The following is a 21,024-nucleotide window of genomic DNA, read 5'->3' as shown; positions in this document are numbered from 1 at the left end:
CTGGTTCCTCTTGATCTTCAGCAGCTTCCCCCATTGCAGCATTACCGTATTCAAGGGGCACATAGTTGTCATCGTCCTCTTCTTCTTCGTTGTCTTCCATCATAACCCCTATTTCTCCGTGCTTCGTCCAAACATTATAGTGTGGCATGAAACCCTTATAAAGCAGGTGGGTGTGAAGCATTTTCCGGTCAGAATAAGACTTCGTATTCCCACAATTAGGGCATGGACAACACATAAAACCATTCTGCTTGTTTGCCTCGGCCACTTCGAGAAAATTATGCAGGCCCTTAATGTACTCGGAGGTGTGTCTGTCACCGTACATCCATTGCCGGTTCATCTGTGTGCATTATATATAATTATGTGTGTCAAAAACCATTACAGATTTCACATGGATAGATAAGTGACCAAATTAATAGAAGTTCATCATCACATTGAACAACATATAGCTCTCCAGAGCATCTAGTTAAACCATACATTGAAACTATGTAAACCCTTTCAATGCAACAACAAATGCGATCATAATCACAACCAAAGTAACAATTGATCCAACCGCATAATGATACCAAGCCTCGGTATGAATGGCATATTTTCTAATCTTCAACCGCATTGCATCCATCTTGATCTTGTGATCATCGACGACATCCGCAACATGCAACTCCAATATCATCTTCTCCTCCTTAATTTTTTTTTATTTTTTCCTTCAAGTAATTGTTTTCTTCTTCAACTACCTCCCAGATAAATAAAATCTATGTCACGTTGGTCGGCATAATTGTCATAAACAATAAATGAACCAAATAGTTATAAAAAGATAATATATACCACATCCGAATCATAGACAGGACGAGGGCCGACGGGGGCGGATACCAAAACCATCGCACTATATAATAACAAGCAATAATAAAAGTAAGAAAATTAGACAAGTATCTATCTAAAGTAAGAATTTTTTCTTTCAGAAAGAAGATAAGAACAAGAGGCTCACCACGGTGGTGCCGGTGACGAGATCGGCGCGGGCGATCGACGGCAGTGAAGATGGGGACGGGACGTGACGGACCGCTAAACCTAGACAAATCTCGGGGAAAATGGAGCTCGGAGGTCGAGTTTCGAGAGGAGAAAGCTTAACTAGTGTGGCTCGGGCATTCTATCGAACACCTCATGTGCATAGGAGGTGAGCTAGAGCACCACAAAGCTCTTCCCTCGCCGGCCAGAAAAAACAGAGTAGTGTGGAGTGCTCTGCTCGCCGGCGAGGGGGTATATATAGGCAACTGATTGGTCCCGGTTTGTGGCTCGTACCGGGACCAATGGCTGTGGGCCAGGAGCGAGGACCATTGGTCCAGGTTCGTGCCTAGAATCGGGACAAATGGGTCCACACGAACCGGGACAAATGCCTCCTGAGGCCCGGCCAGCCCCCTGGGCGCACGAACCGGGACGTATGCCCCCATGGGTCCCGGTTCGTGACAGAACCGGGACTAATGGGCTGGCCAGGCCCCAACCAAAGCCCTGTTTTCTACTAGTGACCCCACTACCAGGTTGGTCAACCCAGGGGGCAACAAGATCTAGACCGGTGATCATGCCGCCGAGGAGCATGTACTCAACACAAACTTCAGTAAAGCTTCTAATGGGCGTGATGGCAAAGAAATTGTTAGTGACACACACAAATCTTTATTATATATCTAGGGAATTGCACAAAAGAAACCACATGATATCATTATTACTGAAAAAGGGGTTTCCCCCCGCTTTGTAATCCAAAGCAACCAACATCGATACAGGATCGCTGGGGCGAACAGCACAACAAGCCCAAGAGAAAAAAGAAGAAGAAGCAAATGCCAATAACGGCAGCTCGACAAAGCGCGGATGGCCCGCCACCGCTACGCCCACCAGAAAAAAACCACTACAACCCGAGGCTCCGGACCACCGCGTACAAAACAACACCTCCAAGAAGGAAAACGACGCCGACGACGCTGCTGCCCGGACATGTCCTAGGGTTTCCCCGGCACGCGGAGGGAGGTGGGCGATGGATATCACCGACACCCTCCAGGAAAGAATGGTGGCACTCGCAGGTGTCACCGCATCGGGGCCGAAGACCGGCAAGGATTTCTCCCGTACTCCAATCCCCACCGTCCAACTGACCGGAGCCGACCAGCCAGACCGCCGCCCACCACCATGCGCCATCGCGGTTGCGCCGTCACCCACGCCGCCTCACTGCGAACACCAACACAAGGCCAAGAGGACCGGAGAGAAGCGCCCCGCAGAGGGAGAAGCAGCACCGAAGCCGAACGGGAGGGAACCACCTCCACCGCCGTCGTGCGGGAGGCCAGAGCCTCCGACACAGTCGCGGTAGCCATTCGGACGCGGCAGCAGGGCATGCCAGGCCACCCCTGGCCCGGCCAGGCCTGAAACAGGCCCGCTAAGCCCCGCAGCCACGCTGCAGCAAGCCGGCGATGGCGCCGCCAGCACCCTGCCGCTCATCGCCTCTCCCCCGCCTCCCGGAAGCCACGAAGCAGACCCACCCCTCCGCCGGCCCGCCCAGGCCCAGATCTGGGCCGAGCGGGCGCCGCCAGACCGCGCCGCCGCGTCGCCCCGCCGCCAACGGCGACGCCGCCGTCCAGAAGTCCGCCCCCGCTCACGCTAGGAGCCCCCGCCGCCGCGCTGGACCGCCGCCGCCTAGAAGCACCGCCCGGGGTCTCCCAGTCCGGCGCCGGCGGACACCCGAGAGGGGAAAAGCCAGGGGGCCGCCGCCACCAGCATCGCCCGGGCCAGGCCCGCAGCGGGCGCCGGTGACGGCGGCAAGAGGAAGGGGGAGAGAGAGGCGCGCGGGGGAGAAGGCTGGGCGCGGCCGGCGCGGTCGCGGGAGAGGAGGGTCTCGGGGGAGTAGACTTTAAGCCGGCTAATTACTTGTGTATTTTCTGATATCATTATTTTAATGCTTAGGCACAAGCAGACATAAAATTAAAAGATACGATATTAGACTACCAAGTGCAATTGGTACCCATTAACAACCTACCGGCCTCTTCAGAAAACAATAACATGTTGTCACCTTCTCCATAGTGAAATAAGTAACAAATAAATCTGTTTCTCGATAAGAGGACAAACTACAAATTATAGTATGGCAAACAAGTTAACTTTGTGTTATTGAACCAATATATAAAACAACATTACACAAGAGGGATAAAGCATGTGGGCGACCCAAAAGAGGGGAGGCACTGTACAGGAGGAGGTATATACAACAAGGTCAAGGGAGTCAACCAAATAGTGAAGCAAATTTCTTTACTCATAATTATATTTGAATCGACCCTCCAAAGTCTAAGTGATTACCAAGTTACAACATATAAAGGACCACACCCAACATGCTGTGAGCAATCATCTCGAGGAGAAGGATTGAAGACTCCAAATTTTTATGAGTAATCATTAATGCTCTTAGTGCATCTCGCCCTTTACATATATCACTCCATCTTCACCAAACTATATTTCTCCTCCATCTATACTTCCAACTAGTGATCCTCTTATTGGGCGTACATGTTAGCACATGAGGTAAGTCGCAGCTGCAAATACAGATTAAACCATGAAATAAGAACTGGGAACATATGTGTGGAAATAATGGGGTAACCAGAGACATCAAGACAATAGGGAACTAACTTTTGTGGGCAATGTCTCTTAGACAGGGCAAGGCAGGCCGGACTGCTAAGCTCCATAGGGGACTCAAGCTGAATTAAGTCACTACTGCAGGCCGGGGCCGCCTTCACACCAAAGTGATGAGCCAGGCTAGCTCCCTACTAACCTTACACATGGGTTTCCATTATCCATGGTCTTACTATTTTATATCTCTACTCTCTCACTCTTCTTCCACATGGATGCATATGGGTCGGCTACTGGGTCTAGTGTACCAGCTGACACATACACGTAACTACTCTATAGCAATGCACATTCGGTTTTCCCCTTCTCCTGGATCTTGATCATTTTCTGGATTTTAGCACAATGTCATGCAACAATAGCACAATGTCACACAAGCCCTTTAGAACAGGGGATGAAAAGAAAAATATACAAGCAATGTTAGAGTTAAGCATGCATACCTACCAGGGAATTGACAGAGCATGTAGACCTAGTCTATGTACACACATGGATTACGCCACATTTTTTTGTCAAATGTACCGGCAAAGAAGCCGAGCACATGGGCCTAGTGTTGACGATGGAGGGTGCCGGTGGCAACAGCTCAGCCTCCACCGGCACAGCACCACGATGAACATGGTGTGCCGGTCTATGTCTAGCAGCGCGATCTCTTCCGTTGCTCATCGATGCTCGAGAACATCATGGTGAGACGGCAATGAAGAGACTAAAAATGAATAAGCGGCAGAGCTTATCGCTGGGTAATTAAGTATACGGTTGAGGAAACAGCCTTCTTGCTAGTTCTAGGCCCAACCCAGCCCAGCTTGTCCGTGCTTTTCTAATGGGCCACTAGTGCTTTGCTAGGCACACAAAGCTTCTTTATGATTCTTTCAGTTGGCTTCTCTTGGTTGATTAGTGACAACATCACTAATCTTAGTTATTAGATGATGGAAGCTCGTTTGGTCTCTAGGATTGCTAATGTGATGACAATTAATCATGGGATTGCTGACTAATAAGTAAGCAATGCGGAACTAGTAAGTTCCGCACAAGGTTGTTCAACCTAAATTGATTCACTGATGCATTGGCAATGGTTGTGCGCGAGGCGAGGAGTGAAATTAGGGTTCACATGACGAACTGGCATCGAAAAGCGAGGAAAGAATTTTGCCGTCATCTAGTGCATCTTCTGGAATCTTAGTCTTGTCCATCATTTTTATTTTTCATGAAACAAGCAACGCTCCATAAAGGACCTCAACATTCTAATTTGGCCTATCAACTCTCATCCTCCAAATATTGTGGCCTATTAACTCCCCTCCTCCAAAGATGTCAACATGAAGATCCCACCTAGGTTCTCTAGCTACTTCACAGACTGCTGAAAGGTATGCAGGTTCAAGAAAGCTCTTTATAGGTCAAAAAACAAAAGCTATTTATAGTCTGAAACATTCTCCAAGAGCATGGTTCGACAAGTTCAAACATGTTGTATGTAATATGGGTATGGGCATTGTAATGGTGATCATACACTGTCCTAAAGACATGAAAAAGGGAAAACACTATACTTGATGTATAGGTGGATGATATTATTAACATAGGGGATGACGAAGAAAAAAATAGCAAGGCTGGAAAAGTGTTTGGGTAAGGCCTTTGAAGTGAATGATCTTGGCCGACTCAAATACTTCTTGGGCAAAGAGGTGGCCTGGTCTGCCGAAGGATTGCGCTATCTCAGATGAAGTATACTTCAGATCTCCTAAGCGATGTAGGAGTGATAGGATGTCGGGCAGCATCAACTCCAATTGATCAAAACCACAAAGTGACAACTCAGTCAGGAGAGCCAGTCAATAAGGAGAGATATCAAAGATTAGTTGGGAGGTTGTTGTACTTACGTCATACACACCCTAACATTGCCTTTGCAGTAAGTGTGGTATAAGCAGATATATGTAAGGGGGTATATGCATGAACCAAAGAGTGATCATACAGAATTCGGAGGTGCTTGAACAGAACTCCAAGAAGGGGACTATTATTATCAAGTAACATGCATCTCCTGGTTGATGGATATTGTGATGCGGATCGAGCAAGTTGCCTAGATGATCGTAGATCAACTTTGCGATTTTGTGTCTTTGTTGGTGGGAACTTAGTATCCTGGAGAAGTAAGAATCTGATTGTTGTGTCTAGGTCGACTGCTGAGGCCGAATATATAGTTATGGCTAAATGGCTAAGTGTGATGTTATGGACCAGAAATTTATTACAAGAACTAAAGATATTGAAGACTAACTATATGAATGTGTGGTGTGATAACCAATCATCAATCAACATAGCACACGCTCCAATGCAACATGCTAGAATCAAACATGACGCCGGGATCGTCAAATTGAGCATGTGAGTTCCAGGTAGCAGATTGCTGACTGCTTGGCTAAAGGATTGGGAACTAAAGAATGCAATCTAGCATGTGACAAGATAGGAATGATAGATGTCTATCACCCCTCTTAAGGGGAGTGTTCGATGAGGGGCCCGTATATTACTTACCGAAGTGGCCTGGGCCCGTATGTTGTGTTGACTCACTTGCCTTTTTTTACCTCCATGTATGGGAACTTTTGTACATTGCCTTCCCCGTTCTCTCTCTTCAACTTGCTTTCTCCCTGTTGTACAATGCTGGGTTTTTTTTGGGGTTCATATAATAGGAGGATACCTTTATGAAAGCTTTTATAAAACAAGAAGCAAAAGGGGAAAGACAATCAATCAATAATCCTAATATAGAGTGTCTCTAAGATCTCTAATAAAACTTCTAATACCACATAGTTATGGAAATTATCCGGTGTGATGCCCACAAATTACTTTCTGATGTGTCGTGGGATTGGGAAAAAATATGGTCAGACTCATTCTGACCAATTTGAACAAAGTAAACTTTAGCATTATTATGATGCTTAGGCACAAGGAGGAATAATAAAAAAGTAGGACTATTAGGCTGCCTGGTTGATTTGGGACCCATCAGCATCTTACAATAAAAGCAGTAACAACTGGCTGTCACCATCCCCAAAGTAAAAAACATGTAGCATATAGATCATTTTGAGGATAACTCCATGCCAACCTATAAATAACAGTGTGGCAAACAAGCTAATTGTCTTACTGTCGGAGCACATCCTCCTTTTATGAACCCCAACAAAACATTGTACAAGAGGGACAAAGCACATCAAAGACATAGAAGGTTAAAGCCGATGTACAAAGGTGACCATATATATATGGAGGTAAACAAGGTCAAGAGAGTCAACACAATAGTGAAACCATTTTCTATACTAATAATTAGGTTTGAAATATCCCTCCGAAGATAGGGGTGCCTATCAAGTTACCAGCATATAAAGAACCACACATGCAGGCTAGAGCAGGCCGTGAGCATTCATCTCGTGGAGAAGAAATGAAGACTCCACCAAACACCCACACTTGCGTGAGTAATGTTCTCCATGTATCTCGCCCTTTATATATACCACTCCATCTTCACAAAATCCTATACCCACAGTTCTAACTAGTGACTCTTACTGGGCATATGTGCAAGTCCATAAGATTGGTGTCAACCACAAAAACAGTCTCTGTATGAACCGGAGAGATATGTATGGACATAATGCGGGAATTGGCAAGCACGTTTAATTCCACATGCTTTGGATCCTGGAGTGGACACTTTTGCAGGGGTTCTATCGACAGGTTGGGTGGTACGTACGTACCTCCGAGACGAGGCAGTGAAGGTGGGACGGCTAAACTCCAAAGGGAACTCAAGCTGAATCAAGTCACTAGTGCCCAAAACTAGTTGCCCCACAAGACTAAAAGGTGGAGGCGGGGAAACAAATTAGGGTTCAAAAGGCGGAAAGCGGAGAGAGAATGTTATGGTCACCTGGCCCAGCGCATCTTCTAATATTGTAATCTGGTGCACCATACAACATTCTTATTCGGCCCTGTCAACTCCCATCCTCCAATGACATGAGCTCTTCCTCCTGTTACATATAAGGCTGGCCTAGCACATGAATACAAGCAGATAAATCCATCTGCTACGTATGCCGTGTAGGTTTTGCTGTCAATGCAAGTTGCCGTTCCAGTTAATGAGAGCAAACTAATATCCAGTTTTGCTGAACTCATGCCCACGGAATCAGCTATGTCACTGCCTCCCCTGACGTCCTCTACTCTGTTTGCTGATACAACAATGCAAATTGGTTCCTAACATTACAATAATGCCCTGCATTAGAATCAGAGAATTAGCGGGAAACTCTGCAAATACAACACAAATTAGATATGACACTGTACTAGCCAGCACTGTGGGTACGCGCCCACATGTCGGCGACATATACCGGAGACCAAAATTTTGGTGAATTGCAAGTTGAATCTCGGTTGTCCCGAAACAGCAGTGTGACATGGTATATGCATATGGAGATCTTGGTTGCTAGGAAAGCCTTGAAGCCAAAATGATCTGCACAAAGTCTTACCAAACTCAAAATTTGAAGGTACAAATTCATATTCAACGACCAATCAGCGCATAGGCGATGTTCTCCCATACCATGGAGATAGTTTGAACACAGATTGTCCATTTTCTACGACACTGTCCAAAACCTGAAAGTATAGAAACATTCATGTCACTATCATATTCTAGAAGACAATGACATCAACCAAATCAAAACAAATACAGTTGCAGTGCGGATCACATATATAAGATGCTGGACATGGTAAACTTACTCTCAGCAAGCAGCACCTAGCTCTGATCATGGCTCCCCTGCTCTCCTCCCTCGCTGCATCTGCGGGCATATGTGTAGTCTCAGTTCTCGCCATAGCCCTGCTGGTGGTCACCCTCTACATCCTAGGCACCGCCGGATCCTTTGCCGTTTACTGCATCAGAGAGTTCACGCAGAGAGCCCATGACCGGCCGCCGCTCATCGGTACCGTGTTCCGGCAGCTCAACAACTTTGACATGATCTTCGATGAGCATGTGAAGTATGCGCTCCTGCACCCCACCATCAGGCTCGTCTATCCAGGGCACAGTGAGATCTTAACCGCCGACCCTGCCGTCATCGAGCATGTCCTCAAGACAAACTTCAATAAATACAGCAGGGTAGTTCTCCTTTGCTCATCATTTTTGTTCCTCCTCTCTTTCCTCCTAACCAGTAATATGGTGGTAGATGGCTCAGTCTGCATGTCAGATGTTAAACTGGATCCTGCAAAATTTAAATAGAGGATGGTCAGCAGTAAAAACTAGAGACTAATCATATACGTGCTATTTACTATTTAGAGAGTAAACTGAATGCCTGGCAATTTAATTACAAAAGGTCTGACTACAATTTGACAATGATGGATCCTATTTCACAGGGGGCCTTCAACACAGAAATCGTGAAAGATCTCTTTGGAAATGGGATTTTTGTGACAGACGGGGACAAGTGGCGGCACCAGAGGAAGCTAGCAAGCCACGAGTTCTCAACCAAAGTGCTACGTGACTACAGCAGTGATGTTTTCAGAATGAATGCTGTAAAACTGGCAGAGAAGACCTCATCTGCAGCAGCTAACAGAATTACCATAAACATGCAGGTATTTCCATGACTATCTACCATCAATATAAATAGGATAGTATGTAACTGCTAAGATCATATATCTAGCTTTAATAGTTGAGTCAACGCCTGTCAAATTTAGAACTTTATAACCTACAAAAGAGAGATGCAAATCAAATCCTAGCTAGACCTAAACTGCCAAACACAAATTCAGTTAACCATCCATGGCAAATAACTGGGGTAAACCTAGTTTCTTCAGAAATTCTGAATTGGGCTATCCATTACTCAGATTTCTGAGTGAGCAAAGAATGAATTGACTCCGAGTTTGAAGTTTTAGGTACACCCTTGGAGTGATTTAATGCGCATTTGCTGGCAGTTCTCTTAATTTCTACCATTTCCTCAGGACCTTCTGATGAGAACAACTATGGATTCAATATTCGAAGTGGGATTCGGTTTTGAGCTTAACACGCTATCTGGATCAGATGAATCCAGCATTGAATTCAGCAAGGCCTTCGATGAGGCAAATTCTCTTGTTTACTATCGGTATGTTGATATGTTCTGGAAGCTGAAAAGGTATCTTAATATCGGGTCAGAAGCTAAACTGAAAAAGAGCATAAAGATAATTGACCACTTTGTGTTCCAGTTGATCCATCAAAAGAGAGAGAACATGAAAAGCATAAGTAGCCATGTAAGCAAAACCGTACGGTAGTTTGTTACAACTATTTCAAAATTTTACATATGTTCAATTCTATCTTTTATGATAAATGCAGAAAGCCAGAGATGACATACTGTCAAGATTCATACTGGAAAGTGAGAAGGATCCTGAGACGATGAACGATCGTTATCTTCGTGACATAGTCCTCAGTTTCCTGATTGCTGGTAAAGACACCACAGGGAATACCCTTACATGGTTCTTCTACATGCTCTGCAAGAACCCAGTAGTGCAGGATAAGGTTGCCTTTGAAATCAGAGAATATGTCGAGTGGGCGCAAGAAGATACCAGCATGGAAATATTCACCGCAAGATTGAAACAAGGTGCTATTGACAAAATGCACTACCTCCATGCTGCGATTACCGAGACTCTCCGGCTGTATCCTGGTGTACCGGTGGTACAAATCATTCCTCTTGCTATTCATTTTAAGAGTAGAGTCCAAAAATAACAAGTCCAGGTAGCTTCGAGATAATTTCATTTGGATCTGGCATACACAGTAACTTATTTTGCGGTACACTTTCAGGATGGTAAGATGGCAGATGAAGATGACGTACTACCAAACGGCCAACGAGTGATAAAAGGAGATGGAATGAACTACATGATTTATGCCATGGGGAGGATGAAATACCTTTGGGGTGAGGATGCCGAAGAATTCAGGCCTGAAAGATGGCTTGTGAATGGAGTCTTCCAGCAAGAGAGCCCTTACAAGTTTATAGCTTTCAATGTAAGTACTACAGAGAAGACATGATTAGAGAGCCTATAATAATTTTACTAAGTGAACATGTCTAATTAATTAACAGATTAGGTTTGTGTTGGGCACAACCTAGATACCCACCAAGAGTTGGCCAAGAACCTAGAAAACAGTAACATTAGTGGTAGTTAAATCTGGCCTTCAGTTGCTAAAGCAGAAAATCAAGCATATAATATTGCATTTCAACTAAAGTAGGGAACACCATGCTACTCAACTACTAATCACTTGTGCTTTCAGAAGAGTATGGCAACTAACAGCAGGCAGTTACCCAGACCCTAATATAAGAAAGTTGCATGGTTTAAAATCAGTTCTCAAGTTATAAATTCATTTTTCCTTTAGAGGATAAATAACCACTTTCATTTGACGAGTCTTCTACCAATGATCAGGCGGGACCTCGTATCTGCTTGGGGAAAGAATTTGCATATAGACAGATGAAAATTGTGGCTGCTACCCTGATACAATTCTTCAGGTTCAGACTGGAAGATGAATCCAAGGGTCCAATATATAAAACAATGTTTACCCTGCACATGGATAACGGCCTTCATCTATTTGTGTACCCCCGTGAAATTTAAGCTTGAACATCAGAACAGGCTACTAGATACTCTGTTGTTGCACGGAACTATGTACGTTATCAACATGTACTTTTTCAATTTGCAAAATTAAATGTCACCAGTTGAAGTTGCATTCAGGTTAGTCAGATTATTCATAGTATATTCAATTTTGCACGAAACAGAGTAAATTAAACTGTCAGAAAACAGAGAGATATCCAGACTGGTGTGATGTCAACCCCAAATTTGTATGCTATGATGCTATTCAGCAAGATTTCCATTTACAAGAAACTTGTACTGATCCTAGCTAGGTACTTTTCCTCCATATTTAGTTCAGAATGCATCAAACTGTAGGTGTTCAGTGAGCATACCAGGAGTATTAACCTGGATTGTCCCCCATATCAATGTCATGCATAGAAGTACAAACAGTTTCTAGCTGCTGTGTCGTCATGTATATGTCGCTGTCAAGTTGCGAATCCTTGACTGCCAATCCACTCGAGTAATACTTTTGGTCTCACCACTGTCTAGTAAAGTGGTATTGTGTCACCATCAATTCCACACCTCTTATCTCATCTCATTTTGTGATACATCAAAAACCTGGAAAGCGTCTAAATACATGCACAGTTGACAACACTAAATTGTTAGTTAATTAACAGCATATATTCAGATACAAGTGTAGCCGGTGCCTCTAAACTACAGATAACCAGAGCAGGTGGATGTTAATTATTCTAGCCAGAGTCAATCCAACTCTTTTGTTTCTTTCCTGTTGCCCTTTGGGGTCTATGCAAAGACATTGCCATTTTGTTATCTGTTGGTGTGCATATACAAGCAAAGACACCAACACCCTCAATACTACACAATACCAGCAGCAAATACATTGGCCTCCCCTTGTACAATGATTTATAGACTAAACCAGTCACTTGTGGACACCTATCAGGGCCAGATGTCCCCAGTTTATGGAAATCGGAACTAAGTAGCCCACTCCCCTTATTTCTCTAGGATTTTCAGGAGGTTAGCCTCGGGATCAATTCCAACACTCTTACTTCATTCCAGTTTGTGATACATCAAACACCTGCATAGAGTCTAAATACATATAATTGACGAAAGCTAATTTTTTTAGTTAGTTAATTGACAGAATATAAGTAGACAAAGTGTAGTCGGTGCCTCTAAAGTCTAAACTAGAGACAAAGAGTAGAACGCTGCACACCATACAGAGCAAGTGGACGTTATTATAGATAGACAGAGTATGCCCATTCGCATCTTTGCCGAGACAAATGCACGGTCAGAAGGGCCAGTACCCGATCTTTATTAAGATATATATAGGAGAAGAGACAGATTAATGCCCGGGAAATTGTGCTAGCACATCACCCTACGTGGGTTCACAATTTGTTATTTGTTGACGTGCACTGCAAAGAAGACAACACCTCCTGATCTGCAGCTCGTCTCCAAAGACATTGACCAGAACGATGGATTCATCCTCCTCACAACTCCTCACAGCTGCAACAGCGGCCAACTCATCCTTCTACCTGTCCCAATGGAGATCACAGGTGATGATGGGAGTGGAATCCTCATTGCTTGCACAGCAGAGCAGCCTCCTCCGCACGGTCCTTGCATGCATCCTCTCGTTCTTGGCGGCGACCATGTCCAGCGCCGCAGGCGTCGGTGGTGGCTCGCTGTACGTCCCGATCCTCAACATCGTGGCCGGGCTGAGCCTCAAGACCTCCGTGGCGTTCTCGACGTTCATGGTGACCGGCGGCACGCTGTCCAACGTGCTCTACACCCTGCTGGCCCGTGGCCCTGGGCTGATCGACTACGATGTCGCCGTGGTCTCGCAGCCGTGTCTGCTCCTCGGGGTGAGCGTCGGGGTGGTGTGCAACGTCGTGTTCCCCGAGTGGCTCATCACCGTGCTCTTCACCGGGTTTCTCTCCTTGGCAACGTTCAAGACATACGGCACCGGGCTGAAGCGGTGGCGAGCGGAGTCGGCAGCAACGGAAAGGGGGGTGCTTGAGGGAGCGAGCACCAGGGAGGGCGCCGAGGAACCGCTGCTTATTGGCCAGAAAGAAGGGGCCGGCCATGGGTATCACTGGGTGGACTTAGCGGTGCTTTTCTCCGTCTGGCTTTGCTTCTTCGTCATTCATCTGTTCATAGGAGGTGAGGGTGCCAAGGTATGATAATCTCTCGACTACAGAATCCTGATTCCTGAGTCCTGATTGTTCTTTATCATGTAATTAACTTTTTTCCATCGTCATGTCTTCAATGCTCAAAATTACTACTATGTTTCTTAACTAAAATTTGTAAGGACTGGATACTTCCATCAAGGGGGCTTTCGACATAAAGCCGTGTGGCGTTGCATACTGGCTCATCACAGTCGCTCAAATCCCTGTCGCCGTGGCTTTCACAGCATGTATCGTGCACCAAAAAGGAAAATCGCAGACTCGGAAAAGCCAAGTGGTTGAGCTGGTACGCTGCGACAGATACGTACTAACCAGTCTCCAAAAACACCACCTCTTTTCACTTGATTTGCGATAACAATTTTTCCTTTTCTGTTTGTCTGACGACACACGAAGGCAACTTCCATGAAGAGCAGGCTGGACGCTTTACCGGTGTACGCCTTCCCGGTGGCTGCTCTGCTGACCGGTGTGATGGGCGGACTCTTCGGCATTGGAGGAGGACTGCTTCTCAATCCTGTCTTACTCCACATTGGAGTGCCCCCAAAAGTAACCTTTTTTCTTTTTCGGTGTTAATGTCTTGTTCAAATCAACAACTAACGGCAGGCTCGGTGGTTGTTGATTTCATGGTTCTGATTCTGATTGTCTTTCTCAGACAGCGTCAGCGACGACAATGTTCATGGTCCTCTTCTGCGCCTCCATGTCGATGGTCCAGTTTATAATCCTGGGAGTTGATGGGATCGTGGGCGCATTGGTCTACGCCCTCACCTGCTTTGTGGCTTCCATCGTTGGGCTGGTTGTGATAGAAGGGGCCATCAGGAGGTCAGGCAGGGTTTCGCTCATCGTCCTCATGGTTGCTGCCATCTTGGCACTCAGTGCCGTCGTCATAGCTTGCTCCGGTGGGGTCCATGTTTGGGCGCAGTACACCAGCGGGCAGTACATGGGCTTCAAGCTCCCATGCTAAAAACAAGAAAATAGAGGTGTGGAGCACGCATGCTTAGCTGCGCCAGCAAAGTCTGATATGTTCAAATAACCTCTTTTTTTATCATGCTTTGCTGCACTGTAAGGTACTGGGTTTGGTATAAATTGTACACTTCGCTATGCTGGATGTTTAGCTAGTGAAGAGTTCATATGTAATAATTACAGCCTTGTCTGTAAGGCGTCCTGCTTTAGACCCTTAAGCGATAAGGTGCCCAGGCAGCGCCTTAGAAATATGCCCGCCTTAGATGCTTAAGTGTCCGCTTTAGGCGTCAGAGCGGGACATGCTCGCCTTAGGTTGCTTTACCGCCTTATAAACAATGAACACAATTTGAACTGCTATGTTTGTGAAACAAATAATTCGGATATAGACACGACCCATGGCACATGTTCAAATTTCATAGGGAAAGTACTGTTAGCCTAGGATTATTCTAACAGGCCCTGAATATGCCTACAAGTTAATTAAAGGTGAGAAAAAATGACAGCCTATGTTTTCTAGGCATAGCCGGTCACAAGCCCGGGTAAAGGAGGGTTGTGATAGGCTTAGCGAGCCAAAGTAAGAACTAGCCAGTCCCATGGGTATGAAACCCATCTGAGCAAGAGTAGTACTAGGATGGGTGACCTCCTAGGAAGTCCTCGTGAAAGTGTTTCATATCCAAGGGTTGTGATAGCTTGGCGAGCCAACGTATAAACTAGCCAGTCCTTTGAGTATGAAACCCATTTGGGCGAGAGTAGTACTAGGATGGATGAAAGGGTTTCATATCTAGCCTACCCCAACTTGTTTGGGACAAAAGGCTTAGTAAGTAAGTAAAAAGTATGAAAAAGAAAATCTATAATGGATTGTGAATATTCATCTAATTGTGTCATAATAAATGTACAATGGTAAGCAATGCAAATAAAGTGTAGGCATAAATAGTATTTTAGACAGAGAAATGTTTATCACAGGTACCTCATGACAGGCGTGTACCCTCATGACCCCGTGTGACCTGCAACAGTACATAACAGAAGTGGCAATAAGTGTCAAAATTAATTTACTGAACTGATTTGCAGCAGCAATAAGTTCACACATAGCAGCAACAATTGGTTTACTAAAATATATGCACTTCTCAGAAACAGAAAATTTATTTGACTTGTCCTGAAGTTGCATAGTTAATTCAGAAAAATCATATGCAGCATACGTCTTACATCACTAGCAAATTCTACATAGAGATTATAGAACAAACACTCACCAGCAATCAGCTCAAGAACCATTAAGGCCCTATAAGGCAGAAGGAACCCAAATGGTTTTCATTCGCCTACCATGACCCATTGAGGACAAAGCATCCATGTGCAGTTGCTCGATTAGAGTAAACTAAAGAGGCCTTCTGAGCACTTGTTTTTAGCCCCCCCCCCCCCCCCCCCCTGGTAGGTAGAGGGAATTTTTAATAAGAAAAATAAAACCTACATGCACCATGGCTCTCCAATGGAGTCTTCATTCATAGTATTTAGTTCTCAATGCATCAAAATGTATGTGTCAGTGATCGTATCAGAAGTAATAAACCTGGACTGTTCCCCATACCAATAACATACATAAAAGTACAAACAGATAGATCTAACTGCTATGTCATCATGTAGATATTGCTGTCAAGGTTGCAAGTCCTTGACTGCCAATCCAATTGAGATATAATTTAGTGGCCATCATCCAGTTTGCTGAACTCATGCTAACGCAATCAGCTATGTCACTGCTCCTTCTGACTTCTTCAGCTTGCTGGTACTTAGCATCCAAGTAAGTACATTCCAAAGACACAACACAACAATGCTGTGCATTTTCCTCTCTCAAACATAGCAAGGATGTGAAGGGGAGCCTTGGCACAGCGGTAAAACTGTTGCCTTGTGACCATGAGGTCACAGGTTCAAGTCCTACAACCTCTTGCAGAAATGTAGTGAAAGGCTGCACACAAAAGACCCAAAGTGGTCGCAGACCCTGCGCAAGCGGGAGCTACGTGCACCAAGCTGCCTTTAGAAACATAGCAAGGATGTATATAAAGAATACTATTATATACGTGAGTTTAAGTCCTAAGACCACATGCCAGTGAGTCAGTGACACATATCACTATTTTGGATACTTAGTTTTGTTGAACCAAAAGCTGAATCTTCAACACAGTTGCCAATGATTATTCGTTCTCAAGGGTGGACTTGATTCTTCTCCACTATCTTGGTCTTCCCGATTAGATACTTCATCCTGAAGTAGCAGAATATATAATGGTAAGTGAAATATGCATATGGAGAACTTGATTACTAGGAAAGTTCCAAGCCTAAATTATCCACACAAAGTCTTACCAAACACATAATTTGCAGATACAAATTTGAACTTGAAATCTAATCAAAGCATAAGCGATTTTTTTAGCCATTTGAATAGTTTGACCACGTGACTGCCCACTTACTATCATACAGGGCACTCCAAAACGCCAAGAATATAGAAACATGCATGTCAGTGTTCTAGTCTAGAAGACAGTGACATTAACATTAACTAAACCCAAAGAGATAAAGTGGATGGCTGGCCGAGTAGATTACATATATAAGATGCATATGGTAAACATACATTCAGCAAGCAGCAGCAGGCACCTCTAATGGCTTCCCAGCTCTCCTCTGTTGCTGTGTCCATGGGGATCTGCTTAGTTTCAGTTTTAGCCATAGCCTTCCTGGTAATCACCCTCTACATCCTTGGCGTTGTTGTGTCCTTCGCAGTCTTCTGCACCAGAGAGTTCGCCCAGAGAGCCCAAGACAGGCCACCGCTCATTGGGACTGTGCTTCGTCAACTGAAGAACTTTGACAAGCTCTTTGATGAACAAGTGTCATATGCGCTTCTGCATCCCACCAGCAGGCTGGTCTATCCCGGGCACAGTGAGATCTCACCTCTGACCCCGCTGTCATCGAGCATTTTCTGAAGACCAACTTCAGTAAATACAGTAAGGTGATTCTCCATGCTGATCGTCTCTGTTCCTCCTCTGCCTTTCTTAGTGATTAATAACTAGTCCATGTTGATCGTCTCTGTTCCTCCATACAGTGAGGAGTAATAGATAGATAGTTTAGTCTGAATTTCGAATTTTCGATGATTAAATCCTGAAGATTTATACAATGGATGATGAAGTCAAACTTTGAGTAGTTTCTTCAGTGGTAACTACATGCTATAATTTGCTATGGTATGATTGAATAACAATGTATTTTGCAAGGTAGTGAGACATTCAGCTGACAGTTATTAAGTTCACACACACAATCTACTCATAGTGCAATACACAGCAATCTCCATTCAGAATAGGATGACTAACAGCATATTGCCCTGAATCTAATCGCAAAGAGGCAGCTATTAACCTTAAACCTACATACAGGCTAGTTGGGTTGCGCATGTTTTACCCCTACAAGAAAAAGATCATGTTGAATAGTTACTGCAAATGTATGTAAAAGTTATTTTTTTTTAAAAAGAGCCTATGAGCACAATATTTTGATGACGTTGGAGCCTATTTCACAGGGGGATTTCAACACACGAGTCATGAGGGACCTCTTTGGGAATGGAATTTTCGCAACTGATGGGGAGAACTGGCGACACCAGAGGAAGCTAGCAAGTCACGAGTTCTCAACCAAAGTGCTACGTGACTTCAGCAGTGATGTTTTCAGAATTAATGCTGCAAAACTGGCAGAGAAGATCTCATACGCAGCAGCTAACAGAATTACCATAAACATGCAGGTACTTCCATGACTATGATCAATAAAAAAATACAATATTATTAAGTGCTAAGATCATATTTGCACCTTTTATCTCTTCTCCATTTTATTTTAGCACTTTAACATATGAAAGACTAAAGTGAATTTAATCCTACACCCAACCAAACCCAAATTCAATCTAGCTATAAAAAAGGGGGCAACCCGGTGCATGTAGCTCCCGCTTGCGCAGGGTCCGGGGAAGGGTCCGACCATTTTGGGTCTTTAGTACGCAGAGCAAGGCTTTCACTAAAAACTTGTAGATTGGACTATGCATAACTCAAGTTTTTGAGTGAGCAAAAAATATATTTAAGTGGCTTGAACAAGCTCAACTGCAAAGTTCAGAGACCAACGTGGTTCTTTCATTCTTCCTATTTCTACCTTTTGATTGCAAATTTTATCAGGACCTTTTGATGAGAACAACAATGGATTCCATGTTCAAAGTGGGGCTTGGTTTTGAGCTTAACACACTATCCGGATCAGATGAATCTAGCATTCGATTCAGCAAGGCGTTCGATGAAGCAAACTCTCTTGTTTACTACCGATATGTTGATATGTTCTGGCAAGTAAAGCGCCAGCTTAATATTGGATCAGAAGCCAAACTCAAAAAGAACATACAGATAATCGATGATTTTGTGATGCAGTTGATCCACCAAAAGAGAGAGCAAATGAAGAATAGGCATGATCAAGTAAGGGCAACGAAACTCTATCTCACTATAATTTGCTACAATCTGTGTATGATATAACACAGTTTTATAATGTCCGAGTCTCAAGTACACAGATAACTTGAGGAATAATGTTTAACATGGCATTGAAATAGATATTGGTATCGAAATCATTTCAAATACACATCCTGTAATAGGCTTGGCAGGATTAGTTGAAGTATATAATATATATCACATGGCATCAATTTCTAACACCTTAGAATATGGAGTAATTTTAAGGTAGTACAATGTTGGTCATCTGGTTTTTTTATGTGCTATGCTCTTACGATTTATGATGTGCTTTATAAATCTGGAGGAAGTTCAGAATATGGTCAGCTAAAAATTCAAGAAACATTCTTCAAATAAATAAAGCTGTAGACAAAGCTGCATATACCATGCTCTATTAACTATGCATTCTCTTTTATGATGCATGCAGAAAGCTAGAGAAGACATACTATCAAGATTCATACTGGCAAGTGAGGAGGACCCAGTGACAATGAACGATCGCTACCTACGTGACATAGTCCTCAGCTTCCTGATTGCTGGGAAAGATACCACAGCAAATACCCTATCATGGTTCATTTATATGCTCTGCAAGAACCCCATAGTGCAGGATAAGATTGCCTATGAAATCAAGGAATCTGTTGAATTGGCGCAAGAAGATAACATTGAGACCTTCACTGCAAGGTTAAAACAAGGTGCCATTGACAAGATGCAGTACCTCCATGCTACGTTAACTGAGACACTCCGGCTGTATCCTGCTGTTCCAGTGGTATGAATAACTCCAAACTTCGACAGCTATTCCTTGTAGGGAGTACAATACAACTAAAATGAGACATCACTTGTTATTGCAACTAATCATAACCTGAAACATTGGTAAGTACCGGATTAGTTTGTAGAAGCATACCCTGTATTGTAAATTATATAATAGTAATGATAAATCTGAGCATGTAAAGTAATAGTACGTAGTTTATGCACTTTCCCAGCTTTTGTCCAAAAAAGAACAAAAATCAAGAAGGGAGTAGGATTGTAGCTGTAGGAATGAGTTCCAAAAACATAATTGAAGGGAGGATAATACTAGAATTGCTGCTACTGAAAAAATAGACAGACATAAATTGCTAGATATAATGTTAAACTGCTGTCAAAATCATTAAGAGAAATATTTAATTTGAAACTTCTAAGTTTTAGACAGAAATATAGTCTCCAGAATGGCATTGCCATGGTTAAGAAAAACTTTGGCAATTTTACAGGATGGCAAGATGGCAGATGAAGATGATTTGCTACCCAATGGTTATAGAGTGATAAAAGGAGATGGAATGAACTATATGATATATGCCATGGGGAGAATGAAATACCTTTGGGGTGAGGATGCTGAAGAATTCAGGCCTGAAAGATGGCTAGTGGATGGAATCTTTCAGCAAGAGAGCCCTTACAAGTTTATATCTTTCAATGTAAGTATTACTTGAGAAATAATCTCTGCACATGTTTATAGGGCCTATAATTTTATTCAGCGAGCATGTCCAACTCTGACAAATTGGGTTATGTCAGGCACAGGCGAGAATATCACTATAAGTTGGTATTTGGTGAAAAGCATATTAAAAAGTCACATTGCTGTTATTTAAATATGATCTTCTGTTGTTAAGACAGAAAATCAAGCATTATATTACAAATAAAGTACTCCCTCCGTCCGGAAAAGCTTGTCCCAAGCTTGTTCCTCAAATGGATGTATCTAGCACTAACTTGGTGCTAGATACATCCATTTGAGGGAGAAGTTTTTTCGGACGGAGGGAGTAGGAAACAACATGGTACTAATTGCTAATGGATGTGCATTCAGAAAGTACCGCAACTGACATCAAGCGCATACACACAAACTAATAAAAAAAGTCTGCCTGTGTTAACATCAGTTCTCAAGTAAAAACACAAGCAAAGATAGTTCTATTTTTTCTTTAGAGTTCAGATGGCAATTTTCACCATTTAATAAGTCTACTTCCCATGATCAGGCGGGTCCACGTACATGCTTGGGGAAAGAATTTGCATACAGGCAGATGAAAATCATGGCTGCTACCCTCATACATTTCTTCAGGTTCAAACTGGAAGATGAATCCAAGAGTCCAGTATACAAAACAATGTTTACTCTCCATATGGATCAAGGCCTTCATCTTTTTGTGTACCCCCGTAATATTTCAGCTTGAACACCTGAACAGGCTACTAGATCTTTTCTGATCGCACTGTCATATGTAAATCTCCAACAGCTACTATTTTGACAAGTTGTAATAATAATGTGGACATGAGTAGCATGAGTTTATGCTCCTATT

The 21,024-nt window shown here is 43.6% G+C and overlaps 2 protein-coding genes, 3 long non-coding RNA genes and 1 pseudogene across 5 annotated transcripts; 3 read left to right on the top strand and 3 right to left on the bottom strand.

The window, feature by feature from the left end:
- Nucleotides 1–2,989: 2,989 nt before the first annotated feature.
- LOC120968119 (uncharacterized) lies at nucleotides 2,990–8,441 on the bottom strand. Its single transcript, XR_005762274.3, has 4 exons — nucleotides 8,308–8,441; nucleotides 8,132–8,184; nucleotides 7,475–8,044; nucleotides 2,990–3,539 (listed from the first exon to the last, which is right to left on the bottom strand). It is a non-coding gene; the product is annotated as an uncharacterized lncRNA (long non-coding RNA).
- LOC109785863 (cytochrome P450 704C1) lies at nucleotides 8,336–11,145 on the top strand. The gene is made up of 6 exons (XM_020344452.3): nucleotides 8,336–8,680; nucleotides 8,935–9,150; nucleotides 9,514–9,815; nucleotides 9,889–10,219; nucleotides 10,346–10,546; nucleotides 10,960–11,145. Exons 1-6 carry the CDS (start codon nucleotides 8,336–8,338, stop codon nucleotides 11,143–11,145), a joined length of 1,581 nt encoding a protein of 526 aa, XP_020200041.1.
- Nucleotides 8,669–10,576, bottom strand: LOC120968120 (uncharacterized). Its single transcript, XR_005762275.2, has 4 exons — nucleotides 10,451–10,576; nucleotides 10,169–10,306; nucleotides 9,900–10,035; nucleotides 8,669–8,783 (listed from the first exon to the last, which is right to left on the bottom strand). It is a non-coding gene; the product is annotated as an uncharacterized lncRNA (long non-coding RNA).
- On the top strand, nucleotides 10,576–15,621 carry LOC109785864 (sulfite exporter TauE/SafE family protein 2-like). Its single transcript, XM_020344453.4, has 4 exons — nucleotides 10,576–13,286; nucleotides 13,441–13,581; nucleotides 13,689–13,838; nucleotides 13,945–15,621. Exons 1-4 carry the CDS (start codon nucleotides 12,588–12,590, stop codon nucleotides 14,251–14,253), a joined length of 1,299 nt encoding a protein of 432 aa, XP_020200042.1. The 5' UTR covers nucleotides 10,576–12,587; the 3' UTR covers nucleotides 14,254–15,621.
- Nucleotides 15,622–16,103: 482 nt separating this feature from the next.
- Nucleotides 16,104–17,125, bottom strand: LOC120969953 (uncharacterized). The gene is made up of 2 exons (XR_005764626.3): nucleotides 16,849–17,125; nucleotides 16,104–16,488 (listed from the first exon to the last, which is right to left on the bottom strand). It is a non-coding gene; the product is annotated as an uncharacterized lncRNA (long non-coding RNA).
- LOC109785865 (cytochrome P450 704C1-like) lies at nucleotides 16,877–20,901 on the top strand (annotated as a pseudogene).
- The last annotated feature ends 123 nt before the right edge of the window (nucleotides 20,902–21,024 follow it).

The sequence above is a fragment of the Aegilops tauschii genome, chromosome 7, assembly GCF_002575655.3.
Source record: "Aegilops tauschii subsp. strangulata cultivar AL8/78 chromosome 7, Aet v6.0, whole genome shotgun sequence".
NCBI classification, from domain to species: Eukaryota; Viridiplantae; Streptophyta; class Magnoliopsida; order Poales; family Poaceae; genus Aegilops; species Aegilops tauschii.
The sequence above is the reverse complement of the archived record's forward strand: the minus strand, read 5'-3'. Positions and strand labels throughout refer to the sequence as shown.

Excerpts from the sequence above, each read along its gene's own strand:
- LOC109785863 (XM_020344452.3), top strand. The coding sequence starts at position 8,336 with ATGGCTCCCCTGCTCTCCTCCCTCGCTGCATCTGCGGGCATATGTGTA. Across the intron at positions 8,681-8,934 it reads ACTTCAATAAATACAGCAGG|GGGGCCTTCAACACAGAAAT; the intron begins GTAGTTCTCCTT and ends CCTATTTCACAG. Across the intron at positions 9,816-9,888 it reads CATGTAAGCAAAACCGTACG|AGATGACATACTGTCAAGAT; the intron begins GTAGTTTGTTAC and ends GCAGAAAGCCAG.
- LOC109785864 (XM_020344453.4), top strand. The coding sequence starts at position 12,588 with ATGGATTCATCCTCCTCACAACTCCTCACAGCTGCAACAGCGGCCAAC. Across the intron at positions 13,287-13,440 it reads TAGGAGGTGAGGGTGCCAAG|GGGGCTTTCGACATAAAGCC; the intron begins GTATGATAATCT and ends ACTTCCATCAAG. Across the intron at positions 13,582-13,688 it reads AAAGCCAAGTGGTTGAGCTG|GCAACTTCCATGAAGAGCAG; the intron begins GTACGCTGCGAC and ends CGACACACGAAG.